The following is a 24,564-nucleotide window of genomic DNA, read 5'->3' on the forward strand; positions in this document are numbered from 1 at the left end:
TCCAATGCTCAGAAATGGTTTTCTTATTTCAGTGGAGAAATAAATTACTACAAATAGTAATTTAACCATTCTCATCATTCTGGTTTTTTGAGATTCTTACAGCAGCTAACTGTAAAACAGCTGCAAGGCAGCTAAACTCTCCAGACAGCGCTGTGTTTGTAAGGGATGAATAAAACTATGTGCTTGAATCATCTGAGCTGCTGATACTGACACTTTACTCTGCATCTGTGCCAAGATAGTAAAACTAGATGGTATTTGTCAAATAAATCTCAGTAAATGCTGTTACTACTGACATAATGAACTTGTATTTCTACAGATAAAGGACACCATTGGCTATGACACACTAGGTCACTGTTTCTTCATGGAAGATGGCATTGAGCAGAGGAATACGTTGTTCCACAACCTTGGGCTAGTCACAAAGCCAGGCACTCTTCTACCTACAGACAGAAACAGCAGCATGTGTATTGGGATTAGGGATAAGGTATATGGAAATTATGTCCCAGTGCCAGCCACAGACTGCATGTGAGTATGTAATGATGAAAAAGTAAAACCCAGCCAGCTGTAGCAGTTAAAGTGCTGATGATCTTTTGACAAAGTACAGGTGGAAACATTTTAATCTATAATTTAATGTATGAATGTAGCTCATATAGTACTGCTGTTTAAAAAATAGCAATAAAAATAACACTTAGACTTCTATTAAAGAAAAAAATATTTTATGGGAATACTGTTGTTTCTTGTGATACTTGGGACCTTAGAAGTCTGTTGAGCATCTTGACTACTGCGTAAATGTATGCATATTCTGAAGTTGTCACCACTATTTTTTCTGAATGCTACTTGTTTCTTGTGAAAGCTTCTTGAAACAGTTTTTCATTGCATGGGATACCTGTACAACATTAAAATACAGTACTGTGCACTGAACTGAAAAAAGGTATTTTTGACTTCTGGATGTGGAAGGTTTTGTGATTTGTATTTTGAATGTGAAGTAGTTACTTCATCGATTTACTTTTTTCTGATGATGTTTAAAAGGGAAGATAATTCTGTTGGAGATAGAGGTTTTCTTTATTAACTAGTTTCTAAATAATATTTCAGGGCCGTTTCAACATTCTGGATTTCTCACCCCAACAATCATCTTATAAATAATGCAGCAGCAGGCTCACAGGTAAGGCATATGAGTGTAATTCATGACAAACTATTTATGTCACTGGCATTTGTAAAATCTGTAAAATTTACACTGCCAGATATACATATATTTTCCTTATATATATATATATATGCATCTTTTTATGTTTGGCAGTATATTGCCATTGAAAGTGCAGGGTATGTCTAGGTGTGCATTTAAATGACACCAAAAATCTTTGTTGTGGCTGCAACAGAGGAGATCTTGTCTTCTGTATTTAATAGACCTGACAGTAGTGTCAATATAGAAATGTAGTAATGTCTGTGTAAAAATCCTTTTATTTTCACAGAACTGGTGCATTTCATATTAAGTCTTCTGTATTTTCTGTAGGTTGTCTTGAGTTTAGTGACAGCTCTGCAAGATCTGTAGTGACTGGAATGAAAAATTGCTACAAAAAGGTGTTCATTGTGTGAGAAACAGCTAAAATGCTTCTTTTCTGTCAGTGGTTAGGCAGTTGTTTTCAGCCAGGGACTGCTGATAGGCTTTTGCTTGTTCTGAACCTTATATTAGTGCAAATAATCTTCTCATAGCTGCCTGTGATACAAAGATCTGTACATACTGTGGAGGAGGGAGCTGGAGTCTGTTCTATATTGTATGAGAGGCTGAGAAATATAAGGTTTTTAATTGGATTTTTCTGAAGAGATCAATGGGAATGGAAAACGGGAAAGGTTGTTGATTGCTGTTGCAAAGGCTCTGGTGTAGGGAGAATATGAGCCTGTGTGTTCTTAGCCACAGATAACATTTATGTATAAATAATAACATTTATATAAGTAAATGATTCATTTATTAGCAGGTAACTGTTATTAGTAAATAGAATAGGATTCAAAATACTTAGCTGAATTGAAATAACTGGAGTAATAAAAAGTCAGAAACTTTTGTTCTGTTTTTTGTGTGGTCTAATTCTTGTTGCTTTTATTGCAGTGGGTTTGCCTCTGTTTGGTTTTTTGACTGTCTGTCACTAGGAGGGATCTGGACTCACCTCCCAAATTAAACCAGTTCTTTTTTGTCCAACACAATGTCTTTCTATTTTGCCTGCTTTGTGTAATATACCTAGTTTAGGCCTTTCAGGCTGAGTTAAACAGCTTTTATCTGCTTCTCTATCTGGTGCTTAAGTCCTGTAAAGTCTTTCTCTGCCTGTGTAGCTCATCCCAGTAGACATTACTTGCTTTTGTTAGCAGGATGTGCCTGACTGGAGCACGCATTTGTGTCTTGCAAAGTTCAGCTACTCTGATGTACATCCCTTGCATGGATGTAAACACATTAGTATAAAGGGACCACAGCTTATTGTTTCAGAAATAGAATAATTCAACTGTGTTCATACAGACTCTGCACTATGGAAGTTTTTCTGGTATAAACTAGAGCAATTCACAGCCAAATAATTCCATTCCTCCCCAAGATCCTTAATTTTGCAGTAAACCTATTGAAACGCTCTACAGGCAGTAGATGTTTTGGTCCGTATGAGAGAGAAGAGGAAAAAAACCCAACCTTTTTCATATTTCTGAATGCTTGCAGATGCTTAACAAGCTTTTAAGTTTATCTAAGTCTATTTTCAAGCATCAGGGGATGTTTTGGGTAAAATTTGAGTCTGCCAAACACAGAGCTGTACTTAATTATATGTGAGGTAAGATTTTGTTAGTTTTTTTAATGGAACATCCATATTTACTTTGTAATGGTTAATCACCAGAAATGTCAGTGCGTCATCATTACACACTGGGATGGGAACATTACTGTAAAGTAGAATTTCCAGCACTCATTGGAAAATTATTATATTCTTGGAGTGAAATGCATGAAATTTTTTAAGCCAGGGTGAATTGACTTTATCCATGATTCTTGAAAAGGTTGATGACTGTTTTTCATGAGATAGAGCACCCAAAGTCTCTTTAGCTACCATTTAATTCTTTAATGTGCCTTGTGGGGTGATTCTTCTTTTTTTTTAAGGGCACACGGCCTATGGTCAGGCAAAAGTTTTGATGTCAGTAGATGTCTCCAATGCAGATGTTGTCATGATGCCACCTCTTGCAAACACAGATGTAGTTGAGAGGGAAGTTTTTTGGGTTTCATTAGCAGATAAATCCAGTTTCTTTAAGAGCAGAGATATTAAAGAAGTATAGAAAATGAACAGATACTAAAATTATTACTGCGTGTCATTGGCACAGTGCCCCGAACTGGCCAGATTTCTTGATGTGCTTTTTTTTCTGTCTACTGAAAGCTCTTGAGGTGTTTTTTGGCTGTGCCATTTAAATTTTGATGGGAGCAGAGATGAACCAACCTTAACAGACTGAAAGAGTAAAGATAGGAGGAATGATTTTGAGTATCTTACTGTGAGTAGTAATATCTACTAGTAAAGGCAAATCTAGTGTGTGGGATGACATAACTGAAATGCAGAAGTTACATTAATTTGAACACTTTTCTACTTTGAAATATTAAAACATCTTAAATATGTGGTGTTGAATGGTTCACTAAGAAGCAAAACACTTTTTAGTTGGTACAGTCCACTAGAATGTAGCCTTATTTGCAAAATCTCACATTTTCACTGGTTAAATTTTTGTTTTGAGTCTTTATTTTAAAATATGTATCACCACCAGTAATAGTATCAGAATCACTTATAAGTAATGTTGTTCTCTCATTACTTGCAGGATGCTGGAATATGGTATTTATTCCACAGGGTTGCTACAGGAGATTCTCATAGTCTAGCCATCGAAACCAAATCAGAGCTTACACCCCTAGGAATCTTCTATAACAACAGGGTTCATTCTAATTTTAAGGTAATGTAGTATGTTATTAAAAAACAGGTGAAGTTTTTATCTCTCACTATTCTATATTACAATCTGTCTGTTTGCATTTTAAGCTGGGTAGTCTATTGTTCTACAGTAGAGTTCAAACACAGCACAAAATCCAATGTATAATCACCATGGGTGTATTTTTAGTTGCATTTTGGATATTCAGTGCTTCAGAGCCTAGTAAGATACAAACAACTAAAATAAATTAATCCTTCTAATAAACTACTTTTTTCAGAAGTAGCATTTCAGGTGCTACTGTTTACAGCTTTGTTTCCTATCTGAAAAAAGCTGACCCTCAAAGAATCAAGTTTATTATAGCAGTGATTCATCTAATAGCTTGCTGGAGTTGCTACAGTTTATTTTTCTGAGTCCCAGGTGCTTGCACATGGTGACACAATCTTGGCTAGAGATTAAGGTTTAATATTGCCTTCAGGAGCTCACTTATTTGCAACAGTTTTCTTATGAAGTTCTCAGCCTCCAGTCATTGAGGAGTGTTCTGTTAGTATGACTTTTAAACCTTTTCCACATCTCAGCTAAAGTTTCACTTCAGCTGAAATCCTTAAAGTATTTCATTTGGAATCTAGTTGCTGTGTGTATGTATAAATATAATGACATTTACAAAGCCACCTAACTCTAAATAATTACTTGTGTTTGTTTGCTGCATGAGATTCTCATAGTTTAACAATTGAAACCTCATAAAATCATATTGGATTTTTTTTTTTTTGCCAAGTGAAACTGATTTTGCCTTACAGTTGTCTGGGATACTAAGAAATGCAGTGTTTGATATAAGTTGTGTTAATAATGTTTTTGGGAATGTAGGGCATTTTATTCAGATTGGAATTAGAACATACTGAATACAAAACTGCATTGTGAAGAAAAGATTTTCACCTGTATAGCTATTGTCATCTTTCAACAAGGGTAGCAATTTGTGTGCTAAAGTTCCATGTTGAAGGAGAGCTCCACTAGCAGGTCTAAGAATCTGCTTGTGTATAAGACTCAGTTGTAATCCTGATTTGGATCAGAGGTGAAAGTAGTCAGTCACAGGTATTTGTAAGTAATTCAGGTAAAAGAGCACAAATGTTTCCTCACACTTTTATTTTCTCAAGTAATTTATTTGGTAAAGATAGTTTAGTTTTAAAGTGAAACACAAAGGATTTTTCACAGTGGGTTTTGGGGTTTCTTTTCTTTTCCATTTATGAGAATAATCTGAACTCACCACAGGATTGGCTTCCAGATTTTCCAGCATCTGGTAATAAATGGAAAACCTCAAATAGATGTTGTGAAAGAAATCTGAAGTGAATTTTGATGACTTTGATCATTTTCCATTGCCTTTTTTTTAAATCACAGATAATTGATATAATTTTAGCATTGACCGGTTTATTATTTTAATTAGCTTGTTTTTCATTAGACAATATGCCAATTTAAGCCAAATGGAAAGATCTAAGAGTTTCTAATATGTGTATAGAATGCAATGCCTAAATTTTTAAAGTTTCATTTCTACTCTATCTTAAATTTTGGATATTATGAATTTTCTTTTCTTGCTTATTTCAGGCTGGTTTGTTCATTGATAAGGGTGTTAAAACAACTAATGCTAGTGCTGATGATCCCAGAGAATATCTCTGTTTGGACAACAATGCAAGGTAAAGGATATTTTCTTTCAAGTGGGTGAAAAATGGCAAAGTTTTGGGACTGCTCTTATATCCAATGGGGAAAAATTCTTTAAAAACAATAAAATAATTTATAAATTATAACCAAGCAGTAAGTTCATATGTATTCTTTTCCTTCATTTATTAATCTGTTTTGGGAACAACAGGGATGGTATCTCTTAAAGGATTTGGGTTCCTTCTGAGCTTTTGCTCAGGATAGTTTCCGTCCTCTTAGAGGACACCATTTTAAACATGCTCCACTGCCATGCTTAAAATGTTTTCTGGAATTGCTGCTGATAGGAAAATATTCCTTTAAAATCTAATCTTCTGATTTATAACTGAGTTTTAACTAATTGTTAGAAAAAGGCCTCAGTAGTGCAGCTTTCCTACTGCTGAATGTTTCTGCTGTTCCTTCTAGACTTGGAAGTCATAGCTCGGTAGTACAGTTCTACTGAAGGCTCTTTGCAGAGGTGGTACAAACAACCACATTTTCTTCAGTTTACAAAGTGAGAGAAGGTAATGGAGAGTCTAGGAAAGTTCCAGGTTATACTGTACCTGCTTAGTCTTGTCCTGAATTTCAAATAAAATAGCCTGGGATACTGGTTATATGAATATTGGATAACTGTATCTGTCAACATTTTATTGTGTTTACTGAGTATTAGCACGGAAAATATGGTTCATAGATTCTTTATTGTCAATTGACCTGTGTTTAAGACAAAGACAGTTAAGTGACTGCTACAAATGCAAAGAGGAATGTTCCAAATTTTGATGATACTCAATACTTCATAATTTGGAAATGAACCTGCTAGTTCCCTGTTTTGACAGAAAATCCATATAACCCTTGCGTTTTACCTCAGTTGTAACAGATAATTGAGAGGAACTTGAGAGGGGCAAGATGCCCTCTGAGATCCTGTAGTGTGTTGAGGATGCAAGAAACTCAGTGCATGAAATGGGGTTGTGTTTCACAGCAGAAAGAAAAGGAATAAGACACTGCATAACTATGTGAGGTCCCTAATCATTGTACATGGAACCAGACTGGAGAGATTTAAATGTTATTCGAGAGGACTGAGTCTATCAATACCTAGCATTTGCTTATCTTCTCATTTCTCCCTTGGATGGGGAGGGGGCAGATCCAAATCTCAACAAAAGAGTATCAGGTGATTGGGATAACAGACATAGGTATCTTTACCCACACAAAATGCCTGTTTGCAGTTTTTTAAAATGTATTACTTTTTGTCTGGGGTCCTGGGGGTAATCAAGTGAAAATGTCACAAGTTCTTAATCAGACTGTTTCTTCGTACTATTTAAACTAGTTTCCAGTCATAATTTACTGTACAAGACCATCTTGGTAGCAATGCAACAGAAAAAAAACTCAGACATGCCCAAAGAAGCAGCACTGCTGTGTGTCAGAAAAGCTTGAAACATTTGAAGGATCAGTTAGACAAATGTCCAGACTGTTTTTGCATAACTAATGTCAGCCCTGCGTGTCCTTCCAAGGAGTTTATAATTCCCTTCATCAAACTTTCACATTAATGCTTCACTACAAGTGGAGAGGGCAGAAAGAAAAGGGGGATAAAGGAAGGCTAAAGGCAGCTAAAGAAACTTAGAGAGACTGAGCCTGTTAGAATTACTGGAAAAGAGATGTTTCACTTTCCGGCTTCATGGTACCCCAGACAATTTTCTAGTACTTGTGAGGACCAGAGATATACCTGCTTTTAGCTTCTTTCATCCCAAACATTAAGCAGAGTGAAATTTGCCCATCAGATGATTGTTTATCTTTCAACTTCACTCAGCACAGCGTATATGGCACATGTAAAATAAAAAGTTTTCTTGTACTAAGTGTTTATCTCTTCCAGGTTTCGACCTCATCAAGACGCGGACCCTGAAAAGCCCAGAGTTGCTGCCGTGATTGACAGATTAATCTCTTTCAAAAACAATGATCATGGAGCCTGGGTCAGGGGAGGGGATATCCTCATTCAGAACTCTGGGTAGGTATTTGGATGCAAATAGCTGCATGCTGTTTTCTCTGAGGCTATGTTTATGAAAGTGCATTACAACAGAGTTATAGGAGAGGATTGATGGTTAACTTCAGGTACTTCTCAGTATGACCAGCTCTCATACCGTCCCACAACTTCAAATATGCAAGTTTATATGTGATTAGATGAGAACCTGCTTTAAACAGCAAAAAAAACCAGCTGTAGTAAAAAGAAGCCTGAGAGTTGGAAGAGACAGAAGATTCAGACTGGGATTTCTGTTGTCTTCCTGAAGCTCTCAAGTCCTGTTTAAAATATGTAGAAAATTATTTTACTGCTTTTTAACAAGAATGCTTTTAGAAAAGTTAACTGTGTGGTGGTTATATGTTTCATTAATAGAAAAATTCAAGCTTTTTTCAGTGCATAGCAGGATGTGCTCTTACATTAACCAATTGTAGGATAATTCAGAAAAAACAACTGATGTTTTGGACTTTCTTGTAGGTTTGCAGACAATGGAATAGGTTTGACATTTGCGAGGTGAGTACTTTTTTAATAATTTCTGTATTTCCTTGCATAGAAGCTTAGAAAATCTACATGTATGTATTAAAATCAATAGGTATGCTTTCATAAGGCTGCAGTTTTTGTTTGGGGCCTGGTTATATTTCCAGTCATGCAGATGATGTTATAGAAGCTGTAAACTGGCACAGCTGCCAAAGTTTCTGCTTTAGTTCAGCATGTGCTTGGCTTGCACCACAATTTGTTGCCCCTTTACCAGAAAGCTACATTTATCGAGGTATTCTTGGTAGTGTATGATTCCTTAGGCAGCATTTTTTTTCCTCCTGAACAGTTGAAAGTGTGTAATGGAAAAGAAAGGGGAGTGAGCATTTAGCGGGGTAGAGTCTCTTTTTAATGAAGAATATAAAGAAATTTAGGTAGTGAACTGAAATTACTGCTGTTGACATTATGACAAACTAGTTCTAGGACTGGAAAAGTGAGCTGTAAATAAAAAGATGCTCCTCTACAAAGAGAGTTATAAATTTTAATGTTTGGATCTGCTGAACATTTCAGTGAGTTAGCCTCTATTAATGTTAATGATTAAATCTCTTGTTTTGTGTATTGTCCATGAAGTCTATACTGCTTTGCTTGAGGAGGGCTGTTACAGAAGTAAAAAGTGGTGTTATGGCTTGGTATAATCATCTGCTGGAGAGTCTTGGCTAAAGATTTGTCTTTGATGTGCTTTGATAGTGATGGGAGCTTCCCAAATGATGAAGGTGCCAGCCAGGAGGTATCAGAGTCGCTGTTCATAGGTGAGAGCAAGAATTATGGGTTTCAAGGTGGACAAAATAAATATGTGGGAACTGGAGGAATAGACAACAAGACACGCACTCTGCCTAGAAATCGGTAAGTATGTCAAGAATGAAGGAAGTAAAAATACAAGAAAAATTTGCTGTATCAGATGTAAAGACCCTTCTTGGTTGAGCTGTCAGAGATTAAAACTCCATTGAAAGTGATGCTCCCTTTTTCTTTTTAATGCTATGTGTGCGGCTGTGTCACTTTCACCTTTTTACTGAAGCAGGTTCATCTGATGCTTCCACAGGTTACTATTCTGTAGGAATTTAAGTTATCCTACTTAAATTGAACCTTAGACTTAAAAAGTATTTGAGTCTAGAAGAGCTTTCAGGTAAGAGAATTTCAAAGGTCAGTTTGGGACTAGAGACTACAGTTTGTCTGTGACAAATCACTGTCTGTGACCATGATCCTTCTCTTTTCTCTTTGACTTGCACTGGTGCTTGTTTAACATAATACCAAGCCCTACCCTTGCCACAGAATTAGAAAGACTGTTTTGGTTTAAGCCCAGCTGGAAATTGAGCCCCAAGTAGCCACTCCCCTTTTCCCAGCTCCTCAGGTGAGAATGACAAAAGACAGAGATCTCAAGCTGATGCAAGAACAGTGTACTGGAAACAATGAGATTAAGAACATTAACAATAATAGTGACAATATTAATAACAAAAGTATACAAAACAAAGGTGATTTATGTGCAAAAAAAAAGCAAAAATGCTCACCACTCAACCTGGTACTGGGTAGCTCTCAAGATGAAGAACAAGATGGCCAAGAGACCATCTGCACTCCAGATGTTCTCCTGGTGGACAAATCCTCTGGCCAGGACTGGTGTTACCCCACTGCTTCCCCAGAAAAAGGAATGCTCTCCCTTCAGAAAATGAGAGACAGTCCCTTTCCCCCACTTCACAGCCATGATGTCAGATGGTATCAAGTAGCACAATGTATTGGCTGTGCCCACATGGCTCCAGGTTCTGTCCCCACATATCCTTGGCCAAGTAGGACAAAGGGTGAAGTGGGCCTCAGCCACCCTGGTTTTTTTGCTGTTCAGCCATTTAAAGAGGGGAAGTTAATGTGGTGATATGAGGTATTCAGTCTTGTTGAGTGGAATCACCTAACAACTGAGGCTGGAAGGGGCCTCTGGAGATCATCTTGTCCAACCCCTGCTCAAGAACTGTCTCCTAGGGCTCAGGTTCCAGGACAACATTCAGGTGTCTTTACTATATTTCCAAGGGTGGATTCTTCATAAATTTCCAGGGCAACCTGTGCCAGTGATCAGTCACTCAATGAAAGGTTTCTCCTGATGGTTAGCAGAGACATCTTATTTTCCATCTTGTGCACATTGCTTCTGGTCTTGTCACTGGGAATACCCTGGCTCCATCTTCTTTGCACCCTGCCTTTAGAAGATTGAGATTACTGCCTGAGGTTTTTCTGCTCCAGGCTGAGCATGTCTCCTGGTGTTTCTTCCCATGACAGATGCTCCACAGACTTAATCATCTTTGTGACCCTTTGCTGCACTTTCCAGTATCTCCATACATGCCTTGTACTGGGGACAAGCACTCCACATTGTTGTTTCACCAGTCCTGAAAAAATGGGAAGCATCACTTCCTTCAGTGTGCTGATAACACTTCTCACAGTGCAGCCCTGGATACTTTTTGCCTCTTTGTGGCAAGGGCATATTGTTTGGCTTATGGTTAGTTTTGCTTTCTCTAGGACCCATAGGTCCTTTTCACTGGCACAAGGAGTTGTTGCTCCCAATGTACAAGACCTTGCATTTTCCCATGTTAAACTTCATGAGGTTCCCATCTGCCCATTTGTCCAGCCTGTCAGGGTCTGTCTGGGTGGTAGCACAACCCTCTGCTGCATCAGCTGCTTCCCTCTGTGTTGTGCCCTCTGCAAGCTTGGCCCATAGACTGTACTTGGCCTAATCATGCAGATGACTAATGAAAATAATGATCAAGACTGGACTCAGTATTGACCCGTGGGGTACATCACCCATTATTGGTCACCAGGTAGACTTTATGCCATCACTTTCTGGGCCCGGCCATTTGTCCTCTCATCCTGCCCATACTTCATGAGGATCATGACACAGTGTCAAAAGTGTTACTGCAGTTTTGGTAGACCCTCTGCTCTGCTCTCCCACGGCTCTACCAGGCCAATCATTTCATCACGGAAGTTTATCAGCTTCTCCTTGGTGAATTCATGCAGATTATTCCTGATGACTTTCCAGTCCTCCAGGCACGTGGAAGTGGTTTCTAGGATTAGCTGCTCCATCATCTTCCTGGGGGTCAAGTTAAGCCTTACCAGCCTACCATTCTCTGTGTGCTCCTTTCTCAAGTTAGAAATGACATTCGCTTTCTTCCAGTCTGCAGTCACTTCCAGTTACCATGATCAATCAAAGAGCAGGAGGTATTATTTTTCTGCTGTATTTCTCATATTGAAAAAGGGGTACATTTGTGCATGGAGAGTGATAGCTCTGCTAACAGGAAAATTTAGGAATACAGGATTTTTTGACTCATTAGAGAAGTGCAGAAACCATATTTCCTTTGCTAAATTCTATCTTGCGAGTTGTTCTGTAATTGTTACTTTATTGATTTCTGAGAAGAGATGTATTTGACACAGATTCAAGTGTACCATGAATTTTGTTACAGGATGGTATAAATATTTGCTTGCATCAACAGGACATTTCCAATCAGAGGCTTTCAGATTTATGATGGACCTATTCACCTTACTAAGTGCACATTTAAAAACTTTGTGCCAACTCCAGACAGATTTACCAGTGCAGTTGGATTCTTGATGAAAAATCCATGGCAGATGACTCCAAAAAATAACATTTCTCTTGTGAAGTTTGGTCCAAATGTAAGTTTACTACAAGTTTTCCTGAAGTCTTGCAAATGGTTTTCTTTTCTTGTATTTAACATACACAAACAAGAGTTGTAGGTCATCCTTTCTATGCATACCTACTTTAGAGTTTATCTCCTGGCTGGAGGTCATGCCTCCTTTGTCTCCTGACCAAAAAATCCAATACCAACAGAGATGTAGGATACGTTACACTAAATGATTCATGGCTTGTGGTAAAGTTGAAAAGAAATTTTTATAAGATTTTTAAGGTTTGATGTATATCCTTAGTAATTTATTTTCTGCAGCAAATATTAACATTGTTCAGAAGCAAGAGCTGGCTTGAGCCTATTAGTAAAAACCAGCACGTCTGCTTTGCAGGATTCTGCTATCCTTGCTGTAAAGTTTTTAATCAGCTTTGTCAAATTCCTGTGTTTCTGCACATGTGCAAATGTAAGTCTGTGTTTCAGCCTCAGGAAAAACAAAAATTTCTGTTGCTGTTGTCAGGTTTCTTTGAAAGCCTTCTTTGGGAAGCCTGGTCCCTGGTTTGAAGAAGGAGATCTGGATGGTGACAAGAACTCAATATTTCATGACCTGGATGGCTCAGTGACTGACTACAGGGACACCTACGTGGGCCGAATGGATAATTACTTGATTCAACACCCCAAATGCGTTAACATCACAGAATGGAGTGGAGTGGTTTGCAGTGGGAACTATGCACAGGCTAGTACTTTTGGCTTCTGTTTGGGGCAAATGTATAGTATGAACTACTTGTGGAGTCAGGTAGTGTAACAAATAAAAAATTACCTGTCTTTGGATTTCAAAATTTTTTGACTTTTAAAGATACTTCTATACATATCACACTTTTGAGCCAGTTGTGTATACATCATGCTTCCTCTCAGCAGACTGAGGGTACAGTATCAGATGCTGCAAGATAAAACTAAATGTGTTTGCCAAGAATTCTGTGTTGCAGCTGTATCTGCTAAAACATCTTTGTTGAAGGTGTCTTCTTCCACACAAGTTCTGTCTGCTTTTTTTCACAGAGTAGATTTTAAGGGGCTGTTTTGTTGGTTTGTTTTCTGGAGATGTTAAATAACACCTTCTGAATATGAGTCTTACAGGTTCCCATTCTGGTTCCTGCTCTGTGTGGCCAGATGTTATAGCTGATTTTTTTTTCTCCTTCATACCCATTTTTGTCTGTAAGGTGGGAAAAATCTGTAATGGTTTTTTAAATAAGACTTTTATTCAGGATGGATTTGTGCATTGTATAAGTCAGAACATCAGATTGCAGCTTTTTGGTTAATAATGTCCTGATTGTGCTTCACAATTTCGTTTTCTTTTGCAAACGAGATCAAATATTCCTATTTTCACCCTCTTAAATATCGTATAGGTTTATGTCCAAACCTGGAATGGACAGAATCTTTCCATGACTATTGTCCGAGATGAGTATCCAGCCAATCCCATGGTTCTTCGAGGTATTAATCAGAGAGCAGCTGCCTTTCAGCAGTACCAGCCAGTGGTGATGCTCCAAAAGGGCTATACAATACATTGGAATGGAAAAGCTCCAAATGTCACCTATCTGTATCTCATTAATTTCAACAAGTATGTTTATTTTCTTTTGTGGCTTTGATCCATAAGGCAATACTGAAGTTATGTCCTGCAAAATTATTGTGCATGAGTTTGCAATCATCTGGAAGACCAGAGCTTGGGTTTGGTTTGTTTTTTTTTTTTTTTCATAGTTACAAATACAAAAGTATGGGATTAAACAACAGATCTGCATCTGAAGTTAAACACTTGTCCAGTACAGTACATTGTACTGGACAAGTGTTTAACTTCAGATGCAGATCTCTTGTTTAATTTTGCAGATCTGTTTTTTTTTTTTTTTCTGTTTAATTTTGCAGATCTGTTTTTTTTTTTTTCTGTTTAATTTTGCAGATCTGTTTTTTAATTTTTTTAAGGAAAAGCCTTTGGAGAGGATGATGTACCAATAGTGAAGTCGAGCAGAATTGTACTTGATTAGCTGATCATACTTGATTTTGTTGGCAGATGAACTTATTAAACATCTCTGAAGTATATAATCAAATATATCCTGAGACAATCAGTTACTAAAATGTTTAATGAAAGACTGTGCAGATTTGATCATCTGGTTGAGGGTTTAGGAGCTTTTTGTGTTCCTGTTTCTTTTTTTATGGAATGATCTCTTTGCTCTGTATTGACACCTAAACTGTTCCTGTGAGGACTCATATATTTTATATTGTTTTAGGAATGACTGGATACGTGTTGGTCTTTGTTACCAACCAAAGACAGATTTTCTTATAGTGTTGGAAACCTTTCAAAGGCGATCATCTGCTCTGTCAAGCAAGGTGGAGCGCTACACGCCTGTATCTTCAATGATGGAGCTTGAAAAGAATCGATCAGACAAGAGGTTTTACTTTGACAACAGTACTGGGTAACTCTTGTAGTTTGACTCTGCTAGAAGATGTTGTTTAATTTTGAAATGTCCAGCTTGAAAGTGTTAAAAGCAACTGATGAGGCACCTGCCTAAGAGGAAAGCTGTTGAGGACTCCAAAACTCTTTGGAAGAATGTTCATATGTCTTTAAATCTCCAGACTACCATGGTTGTCATTGAAATACTTTCCACAAGCACCACAGTGGCCAAAGATATTTCCTACTCTATGTCTGGGGAAAATATTACTATATTTTCAGTATTTCTGGTGTGCTGCACAGCAGTGCCTTTTAGGATTTAATTTCTTAGTCTTCAGAGAAATTGTCTGTTTTCTTGTTAAGCAGAAAATTCTATAAATTTCCAAGAAACTTTCTCTTCCAACATTTAAAAATTATATTTTTGAAAGTCCTAATCTGTTTTCAGCTGTCTCAAAAGAACTTAAAAGTCCTAGTCTCTCTTTCAAAAGTACTTCTCACAGATGCCACTATGATCCTTCTGAGAGGTTTTAGATATGATCAGCTTCCAGTAAATTAAGTCCTGTGTACATTAGTTATGAGTTTTGAAAACATTGAGTTGGAATTTATAATTTGTTCTCTTATTTATTTTGTTCTGTTACCTGCTACTGTGCTTATCTATAATAAATACACAAATTAATTGTGAAAATTCACAGATGAATTTTGAACAAACATTTTATGTTGCTTTGTGTAAGAGCTTTTCACCCTAAAATGCTTTTCCAGGTATTTGAAGTAGCACAACTATATTGTTCAGTGTTGGTGGGTGAAACTGAGTATTTCTGCTGCATGTCTGCAAAGATCTATGAGCAAGGAAAAAATTCATGCTCTGCAATATGGTTTTTGTTTTCTGTAAGCCACTGATATGAGGATTGTTATTTCTTTGCAAAGCATCAACATTTATATTGATGTCTCCTTTGTGGGGAATTTTAGATAAGTTGCTAGGGATTTCCTAACTCTAGTGAACTGTAAGTACTTTCAAACCTTTGGATAGTGGTGCAGAAGTGAATACTGTAGTTTGTCTGCTTCTGAAAATCATGAAATATAGCTGCTAAGATTGAATATAAATACCTATATTTCACCAGTTAATTTAGATTATTTTTCCCTTTTTTGTATAGATTACTGTTTTTATTTCTTCAAGCCAAATATAATAGGGATGGTCACAGTTATTGCTCATCTCAGGGATGTGAAAGGATCAAGATTGTGACCAAAGATTCATCAAAAGGGATAAGTAATTGCATGGCAAAAGCTTACCCAAAGTACTACAAAGTACCAACCGTCATAAAGCAGATGCCAGAAAAAACTACTGTACCATGTTCAAAATGTGGCACAACTCAGGTAAAATGAAATAAGCTAAAACTTTCATGAACTGTAGGATTGGTGATGCTGTCTACTCAATTTAAGTCCAAATTTCAATCTTTCAGCACGGAATACTGCACTTTTAAATTGCAGTGGTCAGCTTGTTAATCTTCTTGGACTCCTTGAAGGTTTGGAGTCCTTTCTGTAGCATGGTTTCAAGTTTTTTTTTTTTTTCTTCTTTTGTGCAACTCTTGCTCCAAGTACAACAGAAAAGGGACATAGGTGGATTGATGTCTTGCATTGCAGTATTGTCTGTGACACATGGAGAGCTTTGCTGCAGAGATCTACATGGCAAACCTTCTCTCTGTTTGGATCTTTGCTTATTAATGTGAACTTGAAATTGTCTCAGCTATACAAGCTGAGAAAAATATTGAAATTAAGAGATAAAATAGGTTCCACTATGTATCGTTATATTTATTAGTATTAGTAGTACCATAAATAATGCCATTGACAAATGGATATATTTGCTTTGGAGCATGGGCTGTCTGTTGTAAACTGGCACGATAAAGTGTTGAAGAAACATTAATATGTGTACTTAACTGTTTTGTTTGATATCCAGATGGTGTTCACCAGTGACCCTCACAGAAACTACCTCCTTGTGCAGATTAATTCATCTGATGAAAAAGAGTCAAGCAGAGGCCAGCAAGCATTTATATATGTAAGTATTCTTTACGATTTTCTTCTTAAATATCACTGTAGCAGTACGTATTGTAGCAGTTGTACAGCTCTTCATAATGCACATCTCAGTTTTCTTCACTTGAATGAAAAGATTGGTTCATTGTTTGAAAATAAAGTCAAAAAGCTTATGTTTAAACATTAGAAAGTAAGGTTTCAAAGCCCCATTTTATATTTGAGTCCTATTTGCTGAAGAGAGAAATGTTCCAATTAGAGTTTAAAATGTTCAGTTTATGTTTAAATCTGTGTTTAAAATTTAAAAAATGTATCTGGGCATACATTTATGGCTGGTTTTGGAAATAAACAGAAGACATAAACTAAAAATTTGTTAGTTAAATCCATTTTGTTGAAATTGTCCTTGTGCAAGCAGATTAGTAAATTAGTGGGATGGGTCACGTGAGCCATTAAGCTTTGCTGAAGTCCTCTAAATGGCAATTGCTAAAGAATCAGTAGGTTTCTGGTTTTGTTCTGGTGTGGCCCGAATGAGCCCAGTGATGTGATACTGTATAACAAGTAGTTTAGTTTGACTTTTCCATTCAGATGCTGAAGTAGAGTTGTGCATGAAGGTGAAGTACCACTTAATGGTACTTCCTTACATTCTTCAGTGTCATTGTTGGCCTGGCTGAACTTTCAGTTATTCAGGTAGACAAATAGCACATGAGCAGCTTAACCTTTGCAGCTGCGAATTTCTCCAGGAAGGTGTGTGCCATATCCAAAGCAGCAGGAAGAAACTGGGCTGGAACTAACCTGCTGCAGGGATCAATTAACTGTATCACTGTAAAGAAGTCCGGAGGATTCAGTGTCTGAACTTTAGCTTCCCAAAGCTGGAGCGATGACTGAGGCACGTATTAAGTCACCTGGAATGTGCCATATTCCTGTAGAAGCTACAGGCTTAAGACTCCCATGCAATTTCAGAAATCCCATTAAGCAGCATCCTTTCAAAGGAAAAACTGAAGAGTTGCTAGGGAGAAGCAAGTATTTGTAAGGAAATTACTGTGTCTAAACTAGAGTAAGATTGATTACCACTGAGTGCAGTAGAATTGCTGTTTGATTCATATTAACTTTCTTTTCTCTCTTTTTCTTCCCATTGAGGTCAATGACACCATGTTTTCCTTCAAGGGTAATGGAATACTTATTGTTGTAGTGGATGCCTGCACGGGCACAGTGTTGGGAAACAAATTATTTTCTGGAGTAGACATTAGGCATGTAGATGGATATTTAAAATCTGGAATTCCACAAAGGTATGTGCAATGACCAGTCATTTCCAGTATGTCCTGCAAGCTGTAGCTCTGCTCTCTGACAAGGATTTAAATAATGACAAATAGATCATGATATCTGAGCGCTGAAAGTGAACACAACATATGTCTAAATTCAGGCAAAAGGAGAAACAGAGGAGCAATTTATTGGACAGTGTATCCTTATTTAAGAAAACTAAGCAGATTTTGAGCACTTAAAATTTTCCTGGTGTTGCTTTTTTCCTCAAAAATAATTTTCTTTAACAAGACATCATGTAATAACACTGCTTTGCTTAAAACAAGAATAACTTTTTGTTTAATAAGGACAGTGGCAAGGACTATGTGAAAGATGTCGTACTGTTTTCTCCCTGTGGAGAAAATTATTTATTACTAAATAAAGATAGAGAGTTAGTGTCAGAAAATAAACAGTATTTTAGTTTTCTAAATTTGGATCAATATCCAAACTTGATTTTTTTGATACAAAATACTAAACTATATCTAAATAACACTTTCCAATGATTTTGAAGTTAAAGTCAGTTTAAAACCAAGAAATTCTTAAGTACTACTTTCAGAAAGGGTTGACTATTTCCATGTCATAAGCATTCATAAGGAATTGGACACTGAGGGCAGTTAGCTGAAAAGGTGTGTAGCCAGAATATTAAAAAAAATGTGTTTATAATAGCTGCTGTGTCATGCTGTTCTTGTTGCAGGTCTATCATTCTACTGAGCACAAGAGGTGATGTAGCAATTCCTAATAATTTAGGTGAAGCCTTAATGTCCCTGGGCACAGCGAAACCACCTTATCTTCAGAGCAATGGTTGGTGGAAACGTTGCACATTTCTTTGACACCACCTTGGTCTTTGTGTTCATGTTGGCGTGGTGGGTTTCTTATGGGTGTGTGAGAAGGATGCAGCTGGTGGAAGATGGTTGCCAGTTTGCACTGGTGTGGCTGCTGTGTGTCAGCTCTTGTTGAGCAGCCCTTTAGCAGATGGGGCAGAAAACCCCTTTATCCCATTGTGTGAAGCTTGTTGCAAACAGAGAAGTAACTGGCAGTTCTTTGTGCCTGTGGATCACACAAGAGTCCCAGGCTTTTTTCCTAAAGCCTGTATTTTGTGCCTTACCCAGCAATTGTATCTTTAAGCAATATTCTGTGCCTGCCTAGTATTTCCTGTTCTAAAATAACTTGAAGTTAGAAATGAGAAGCTATTGGTATTTTGAGGCATGATGAGTTTATAGGCCACATGGGGGTAGCTCTCATCTCTTCAGAGTGATGCTCCAAGTTGTGGTTGAGAAAAGCAGGTTTTATAACTGTCCAATTAGCTGTGTTTTCAAATTAAGATTTCAGGGTATTTAATGCTAAATATTGAGACAGGAGGTGGCAAATCATTATTTCTTTTAAGGTGCATGTAAAGCTGAGAATGGATAAATGTCCGGAATGATGTGGGGGAAACAATTTTGCCTTTGCCTACCTAACCTGTCATGATGCTGCAGTGAACTTGGCTGTTTTGGTAATGCTAAGCTTTTTCTGTCACAGGAAGCTTGGCCTTTCTGGGCTTCAGAGGAAACATTAAGCCATCCTGGATTAAGCTGTTTACCAGTCCTGCTGGGCATGGGCTCGTTCAGATAGAAAAGTATATCCCTCTGCAACTGGAAGAGTATGGCTGTGCCAGAGCAACTAAAAGCCGTCAGAAAGACCTCGAGCTTCTGAAGAAGGCTGCACGATCTCATTAAAGACTAAGATGTACATAAAATCTGGGGGAAAAATGTGAACTAACTTATTTTTTAATTTATGGCATTTTAAACTATATTGTTATCCAAGTAAATCATGTTATTGTCTGAGAGATGTTTGCCAGCATTGACTGCTTGAATGCCAATCTGTGCACCTTCTAGTTGTACAAAATATTAAAGAATTTTTTAGTATTTGTATAAACAGGTTTCAGAGATTTTTCAGATGTTTGTATTTACTGTAAACAAGTTCCTTCTGTTTAATATTCCTTTTGTATGTAAGAGGGTATTCATAAAAGCCTTAAGTTTTTAGTAACAGGTGTTGGAGTGCATTTTGGGTTACTTGAAAGATTAACATCAATGCCTTCATAAACAGCTTGAATTGGTCATTATAACTTGAGCATTTTTCCCTCAGCTGTTTGGGTGTTTCCATGGGAGTTTTTCTGTGAGCTCAGTTACTTTCTCAGTCTGCTTTCTAACGTGTTAAAGCCCAGTCTCCCCTATGCATGAGGCTGACTCAACGGATTTTTAATTGCAGTAAAAATTTTTGCTTTCCTGTGTGAAAGATGGAGGAAGGAATTCAAAGATCCAGCCTGGGGCAGGATGAGAATTGTGTACCATTCAGCAGAGCTTTACAAGACTTTGTGTACAAGTGTGGCATGCAGAGCAGGGAATTACTCCTGTTCTTTAGGATCACTGTTTATTCTCTCTAAATACACAGGTGTGTCTGTAAGAGCTACTTTAATAAACAGTCTAGAAGTTAAGGCTGCAGTCTTGAGTATAGCTTGACTTCAGTTTAGTCTTTTAAAGCTTTTATCCAGAAGGGTGAAGCTAAGATACTGTTACTCTCAATTTGTTAGGAAATGAGGCTTCTACTCTTGCAGTGGTGGATTTTTTGTTTTGTTTTGATTTTTTAATTTTTTTTTTGTTTTGTTGGTTGGTTGGTTGGTTGGTTTTGGGGTTGTTTTTGTTTGTTTTTTAGTGTTGGTTTTTCTTTAATTATTTTTAAGGCTATCTCAGCTTTAACTTCTAAGTGAATGGAAAGTGCTCTCAGTTCATTAAATCATACCTTCTGCCTTAACTTTGATTCTCTTAGTATACTCATGTTGTTAATTCCTGTTGACTTTATATTAGGTCCATTGATTTAATCTGGTTTTGTTGCAATAAATTGTCTCTGCCAATAGTGTAAAAATCATTTAGAACAGCGGCACAGCTGCCCTTTTTCAGGATCTTTGTCTTTGAAATTAAATTTCAGAGACAGTAAAGATGCATTTCATTATAGGGAGCAATAGGTGCCTTAGGGCTAAAATATAACCCTAGTTCTAATAAAACTGACATATTTCCTTCTTCTTGTATATGTCCTCATTCATTCGAGCTGGTATAGTGTATCTACCATTCATAGATGCTTTGTGCTTTGAATTCAAAATAGAGTGGCTGTTGTAAATGAACTATATGCTTGTCTTCTCCAAAGATGTTGAAAAACTGTGGGGATGTTTTTTTGTGCTTTAAAGGAGAAGAGGCACAATATCAAACATATTACTCTCTGTTCAATTAAAATATGCTACCTCAGTGCTACAATTAAACTGCCTGGTCTAATTGAGAAAGGAGGGAGTAAGGAGTATGACACAAGAGTTGAAGTTAACAAATAGATGACCAATACTGTTTTTATTGTAAAACCAAGCCAAATGGATGATTGTGTATTTTGCAGTTGTTTTGATGCACAGTTCTCTTGTTATGTTTAAAAGAAAAGTAATTTTGTTAGGGGAAGCTGTGATAAATCTTTACAACTAACTGTAATGTTTGGTGTTTTTAATGCAGGGCAGTGATGTAAATGCTCTGAGTGCAGTAGTGATAGTATTTGGGGATTAAAATGGCTTTAAGGCTTCCTCTGTTCTCATGCTCAGCAGAGAAATAGTGATGAGGTGGTGATCCTCAGGCTTGTGAAGTTGGCCATTATTTATGATATTCTGCTGTTCTAAGCGTCTTGTAAAATTTGTCCTTGGAAGCGTCAGGGGTATTTTGATGTAGGGCTTACTGATGAACAATTGGACCGGAAGTTAAAGTGTTTGTGTTTTGTGTAAATTTAAACACTTGAGAAATAGCATAAATAAATTTTTACATCTGACAAGGCAATAAAATTATGGGTGTCTTCTGTTCTTGTATCAAGTAATTCTATAGTGTGTGCTGTGTCAATAATACAAACTATCTTATTTCAACACTGGTTTACTTGTGAGGTTTGCGGAGTATATCCTACTCTTCATTCGGAGACAAGCTAGAAACACTGGAAAGGAACACTGATGGTGACTGAAGTTATGGGTCTGTCTTGGAAGCCAGATATCTCAAAGCTGGCCTGAGGTGCTGAGTCTACAGTCATTTCAGCTCAAGGGAGCAAGGAGCAGCGGTGTTACTGACTCAGGGGCATCCTATCCATGTCTTTAACTACCTGGTGGGGAGTGAAAAAGGTGAACACTGTTCTCAGTGGGGCCCAGTGGCAGAGAAAAAGAGTCTGTGGGGACACATTGGAATGCAGGCAGTTCCACAAAAACAGAAGGAATGTTTTTATTGAGTAAGTGATCAAGCACTGGAATTGATTGGCAGTGCACCTTTGGAGTGTTTTTCTGTGGAGGAGCAGCTTTAACTGACCCTGCTTTGGGACAGCAAGTGTCCTGGGCCCTCTCCAGTGGTGATTGCCAGCCAGGTGATGCTGTAATTGTGGGAAGTTAAGGCCACTGATGTACCTAAGCCTCTCTCTTAAAGTGCACCAGCTGTTGCAGCCTGCAAGGACTGAGCAAGACACTTCTCATGTCTGAAACATGGTGAGTCCCCAAACCCATTCCAAAAGGCATTGTAATTGCTTCTTCATGTTCAGGCTTTGTATACAAAGAGAAGGATTTCCATTCCTGGCTCAAATTATGTCATCCTGCAGTAAAGAAATTTAAAAAAAAACTCCAAAAACTAAGGAACAAATTTCTTGGAGCCAGTAGCAGATTAAGTGTGCTATCAATAAGGCCCTGTCTCTGGCCAAAGGCACCACTGGAAATCCAGTATATGAGGGACAAGAGACTCATGCTCAAAGAGCCAGGATGATGGCAAGGACATGCTTAGGAGAATAGAGACTTAATTTTGTGTATTGTGGGACAGCAGTGACAGCTGAGGCCCCAGATAACTTCTGACCCTGGCCATGAGTTTCCTGATCAGGGCAAATCACATAATTTCCTCTGCTTCCCCTAAATTCCTTTTCACCTTATGTAGGAAGGATGTAGAGCTAGGGATAGTCATCCAGCTCAGTCAGCTGGGTTTGATGCTATCTGGATCTGTAGCTGCACTGATCAGTGAAGGTCTTAGTGTTTGTCGTGGTTGTATTTGTTTAAGGTAATTCTGATGTCACCTTAGTGCCAGAATATCTGTGAAAAGCAGTAACTTTTCCTACTTCAAAATGTGAGCTTTACCCAGTCATTATTTTTCTATGTCTTCTGGTCATACTTGTTCTAGCACTTATGGGCAGGTTTTGACCTTTCCTGGAGTTCACAAATATATTTTTCTTTCCTAATGCCTTTTCTTTTCCCTGTGTCTTCAGCTAGTTAAAGTTCTAAAATAGTAATCAGTATTGAAGTACAAAAGGCCACCTCTGGCTTGAGAAAATTTATGAGATTTTTAATTGTATGGCTGGGGTCTACTGCAATTTTGCAGATCAAATTTGTATTACCAATTGTAACTTGCTAAATAAAAAAAGGGCTTGTCTGGCCACTCGCATGACAGGGAGTGATGGGACAGGCAAGTAATAGAGTTCCCCCTCATTTTTTTTTTCCATTATGAAATCCTGGTGTGTGTGGGGTGGGGGGAAGTAGTTTTTGGATATAATAGGAACAATTTTAGACAGAGATGATACTACCACTACCTCCTAGTACCTGAAGGTACAGGATTGCTGGAGAGGGTCTTCTTATAAGGGCATGTGGTAGTAGAACAAGGGGGAATGGCTTCAAACTGAAAGAGTGTGGCTTTAGGTGAGATATGAGAAAGAAACTCTTTACTGTGAAGATGGTAAGGCACAGGGACAGGTCACCCAGAGAACCTGTGGATGGGATGCCCTATTCCTGGCAGTGTTCAAGTCCAGGCTGGATGGAGTTGTGAGCAGCCTGGTCTGGGGGAAGGTGTCCTTGCCCATGGCAGGGGGGGTTGGAACTGGATGATCTTTAGGTCCCTTCCAACTCAAGCCATTCTATGAATCTGTGAATTTTGGGAGACAGCAATCTTGGGATCTTCTGAGATCAGCCTAGCCTTTTTGATACATCATGTGCTTTTAACCCATAATGAAAAAATTCAGAGAAACTTTAGCTTTTCTTGAAAGGTTTGTAGCTGTCACGTTTGATATATTAGTGAGAAATTGGTGTGGTCAGATCATAGAGAAATTTCAAAGTAATCAGTCTGTGTAAACTTTCTCCTTACACATGAACTTTGAAACTTTTTTTCTATTTCTTTTGTATCTACAAGTGCCAAGCAGACTTAACTGCTTTGCCTAGAGAGGAAATTCTTTGTTTCATCTTTTTCCAAGATGAATAGATTGACAGGTGAATATTCTAATTTATAATATTTTTTTTGAGAAATTGTTCACAGAGCATACAAAGGCCTGACTATATATATAGTTTATTCTAAATGGAGAATAAAAACAAAGTGGTATTTCAGGATTATTTTAATGTGTGCAATTATTCTATGTAGAAAAGTTCTTTGCTAGAGCTGCTATAAAGATGCAAACACAACAGTGTCTTTCCATGCAGCATTTCCAGGGAAATGTCTTTTATTTCCCATTTTTTTAACAGATACCCCAAAGTCAGTTCAGGGTGTGTTTTGTGTAATTGGTAGCTTTTGGGGATGGATCTCAGATGATATCATCTTTTTGATATCTGTGAAGTTCATGAGCAGAAGATGGTTTATTCCATCTGTAGGGTGTGAACCATGATCTAATAGTTTTCCTTCAGCTCCAGTGTAAATGACTGGTGTATGTTTGTAGTAACAGCAAACAACATTGTAGTTATCTGTGGTTTCATTTCTACTTCTGAAAAATTATTCTGTGATAAGCATCACTCAGTAGTATATATTGCACATTTCTGCTTTTTAATTTTTAATAGTGTAATATAAATTCCCATATTCAGCATGTTTTGGTTACATTCTTCTTTTTAATGTTCTTCCATTGATACCAGGTTTTTCTGTCCTTCACTGCAGTGAAATACAAAGTGTTAGAAGATATGACTATCTATAATACCATGAATCACAGCAGCATGCACAATTGCCACTGGGTTGATTCTGCTAGCCAGCAGAAAACATACAGTAAGAACTCATTGTGAGGCTTTAATAGCTAACATG

At 37.5% G+C, this 24,564-nt stretch overlaps 1 protein-coding gene across 2 annotated transcripts in view; it reads left to right on the top strand.

Annotated features, from left to right (window-relative positions):
• CEMIP2 (cell migration inducing hyaluronidase 2) overlaps positions 1-21,369 on the top strand; it is a 49,880-nt gene extending 28,511 nt beyond the window's left edge. For both annotated transcript variants that reach the window (XM_054652632.2, XM_077171041.1), the window contains exons 9-24: positions 317-522; positions 1,090-1,159; positions 3,814-3,942; positions 5,509-5,597; positions 7,460-7,591; positions 8,078-8,113; positions 8,822-8,977; positions 11,596-11,773; positions 12,260-12,475; positions 13,143-13,354; positions 14,016-14,201; positions 15,328-15,547; positions 16,128-16,226; positions 17,336-17,484; positions 18,189-18,295; positions 19,013-21,369. In XM_054652632.2, the coding sequence (XP_054508607.2) occupies positions 317-522; positions 1,090-1,159; positions 3,814-3,942; positions 5,509-5,597; positions 7,460-7,591; positions 8,078-8,113; positions 8,822-8,977; positions 11,596-11,773; positions 12,260-12,475; positions 13,143-13,354; positions 14,016-14,201; positions 15,328-15,547; positions 16,128-16,226; positions 17,336-17,484; positions 18,189-18,295; positions 19,013-19,209 (2,382 nt within the window). In that variant the 3' untranslated portion in view covers positions 19,210-21,369. The remainder of the gene's footprint in view (positions 1-316; positions 523-1,089; positions 1,160-3,813; positions 3,943-5,508; positions 5,598-7,459; positions 7,592-8,077; positions 8,114-8,821; positions 8,978-11,595; positions 11,774-12,259; positions 12,476-13,142; positions 13,355-14,015; positions 14,202-15,327; positions 15,548-16,127; positions 16,227-17,335; positions 17,485-18,188; positions 18,296-19,012) is intronic.
• Positions 21,370-24,564: the final 3,195 nt, after the last annotated feature.

The sequence above is a fragment of the Agelaius phoeniceus genome, chromosome Z (genome assembly GCF_051311805.1).
Source record: "Agelaius phoeniceus isolate bAgePho1 chromosome Z, bAgePho1.hap1, whole genome shotgun sequence".
NCBI classification, from domain to species: domain Eukaryota; kingdom Metazoa; phylum Chordata; class Aves; order Passeriformes; family Icteridae; genus Agelaius; species Agelaius phoeniceus.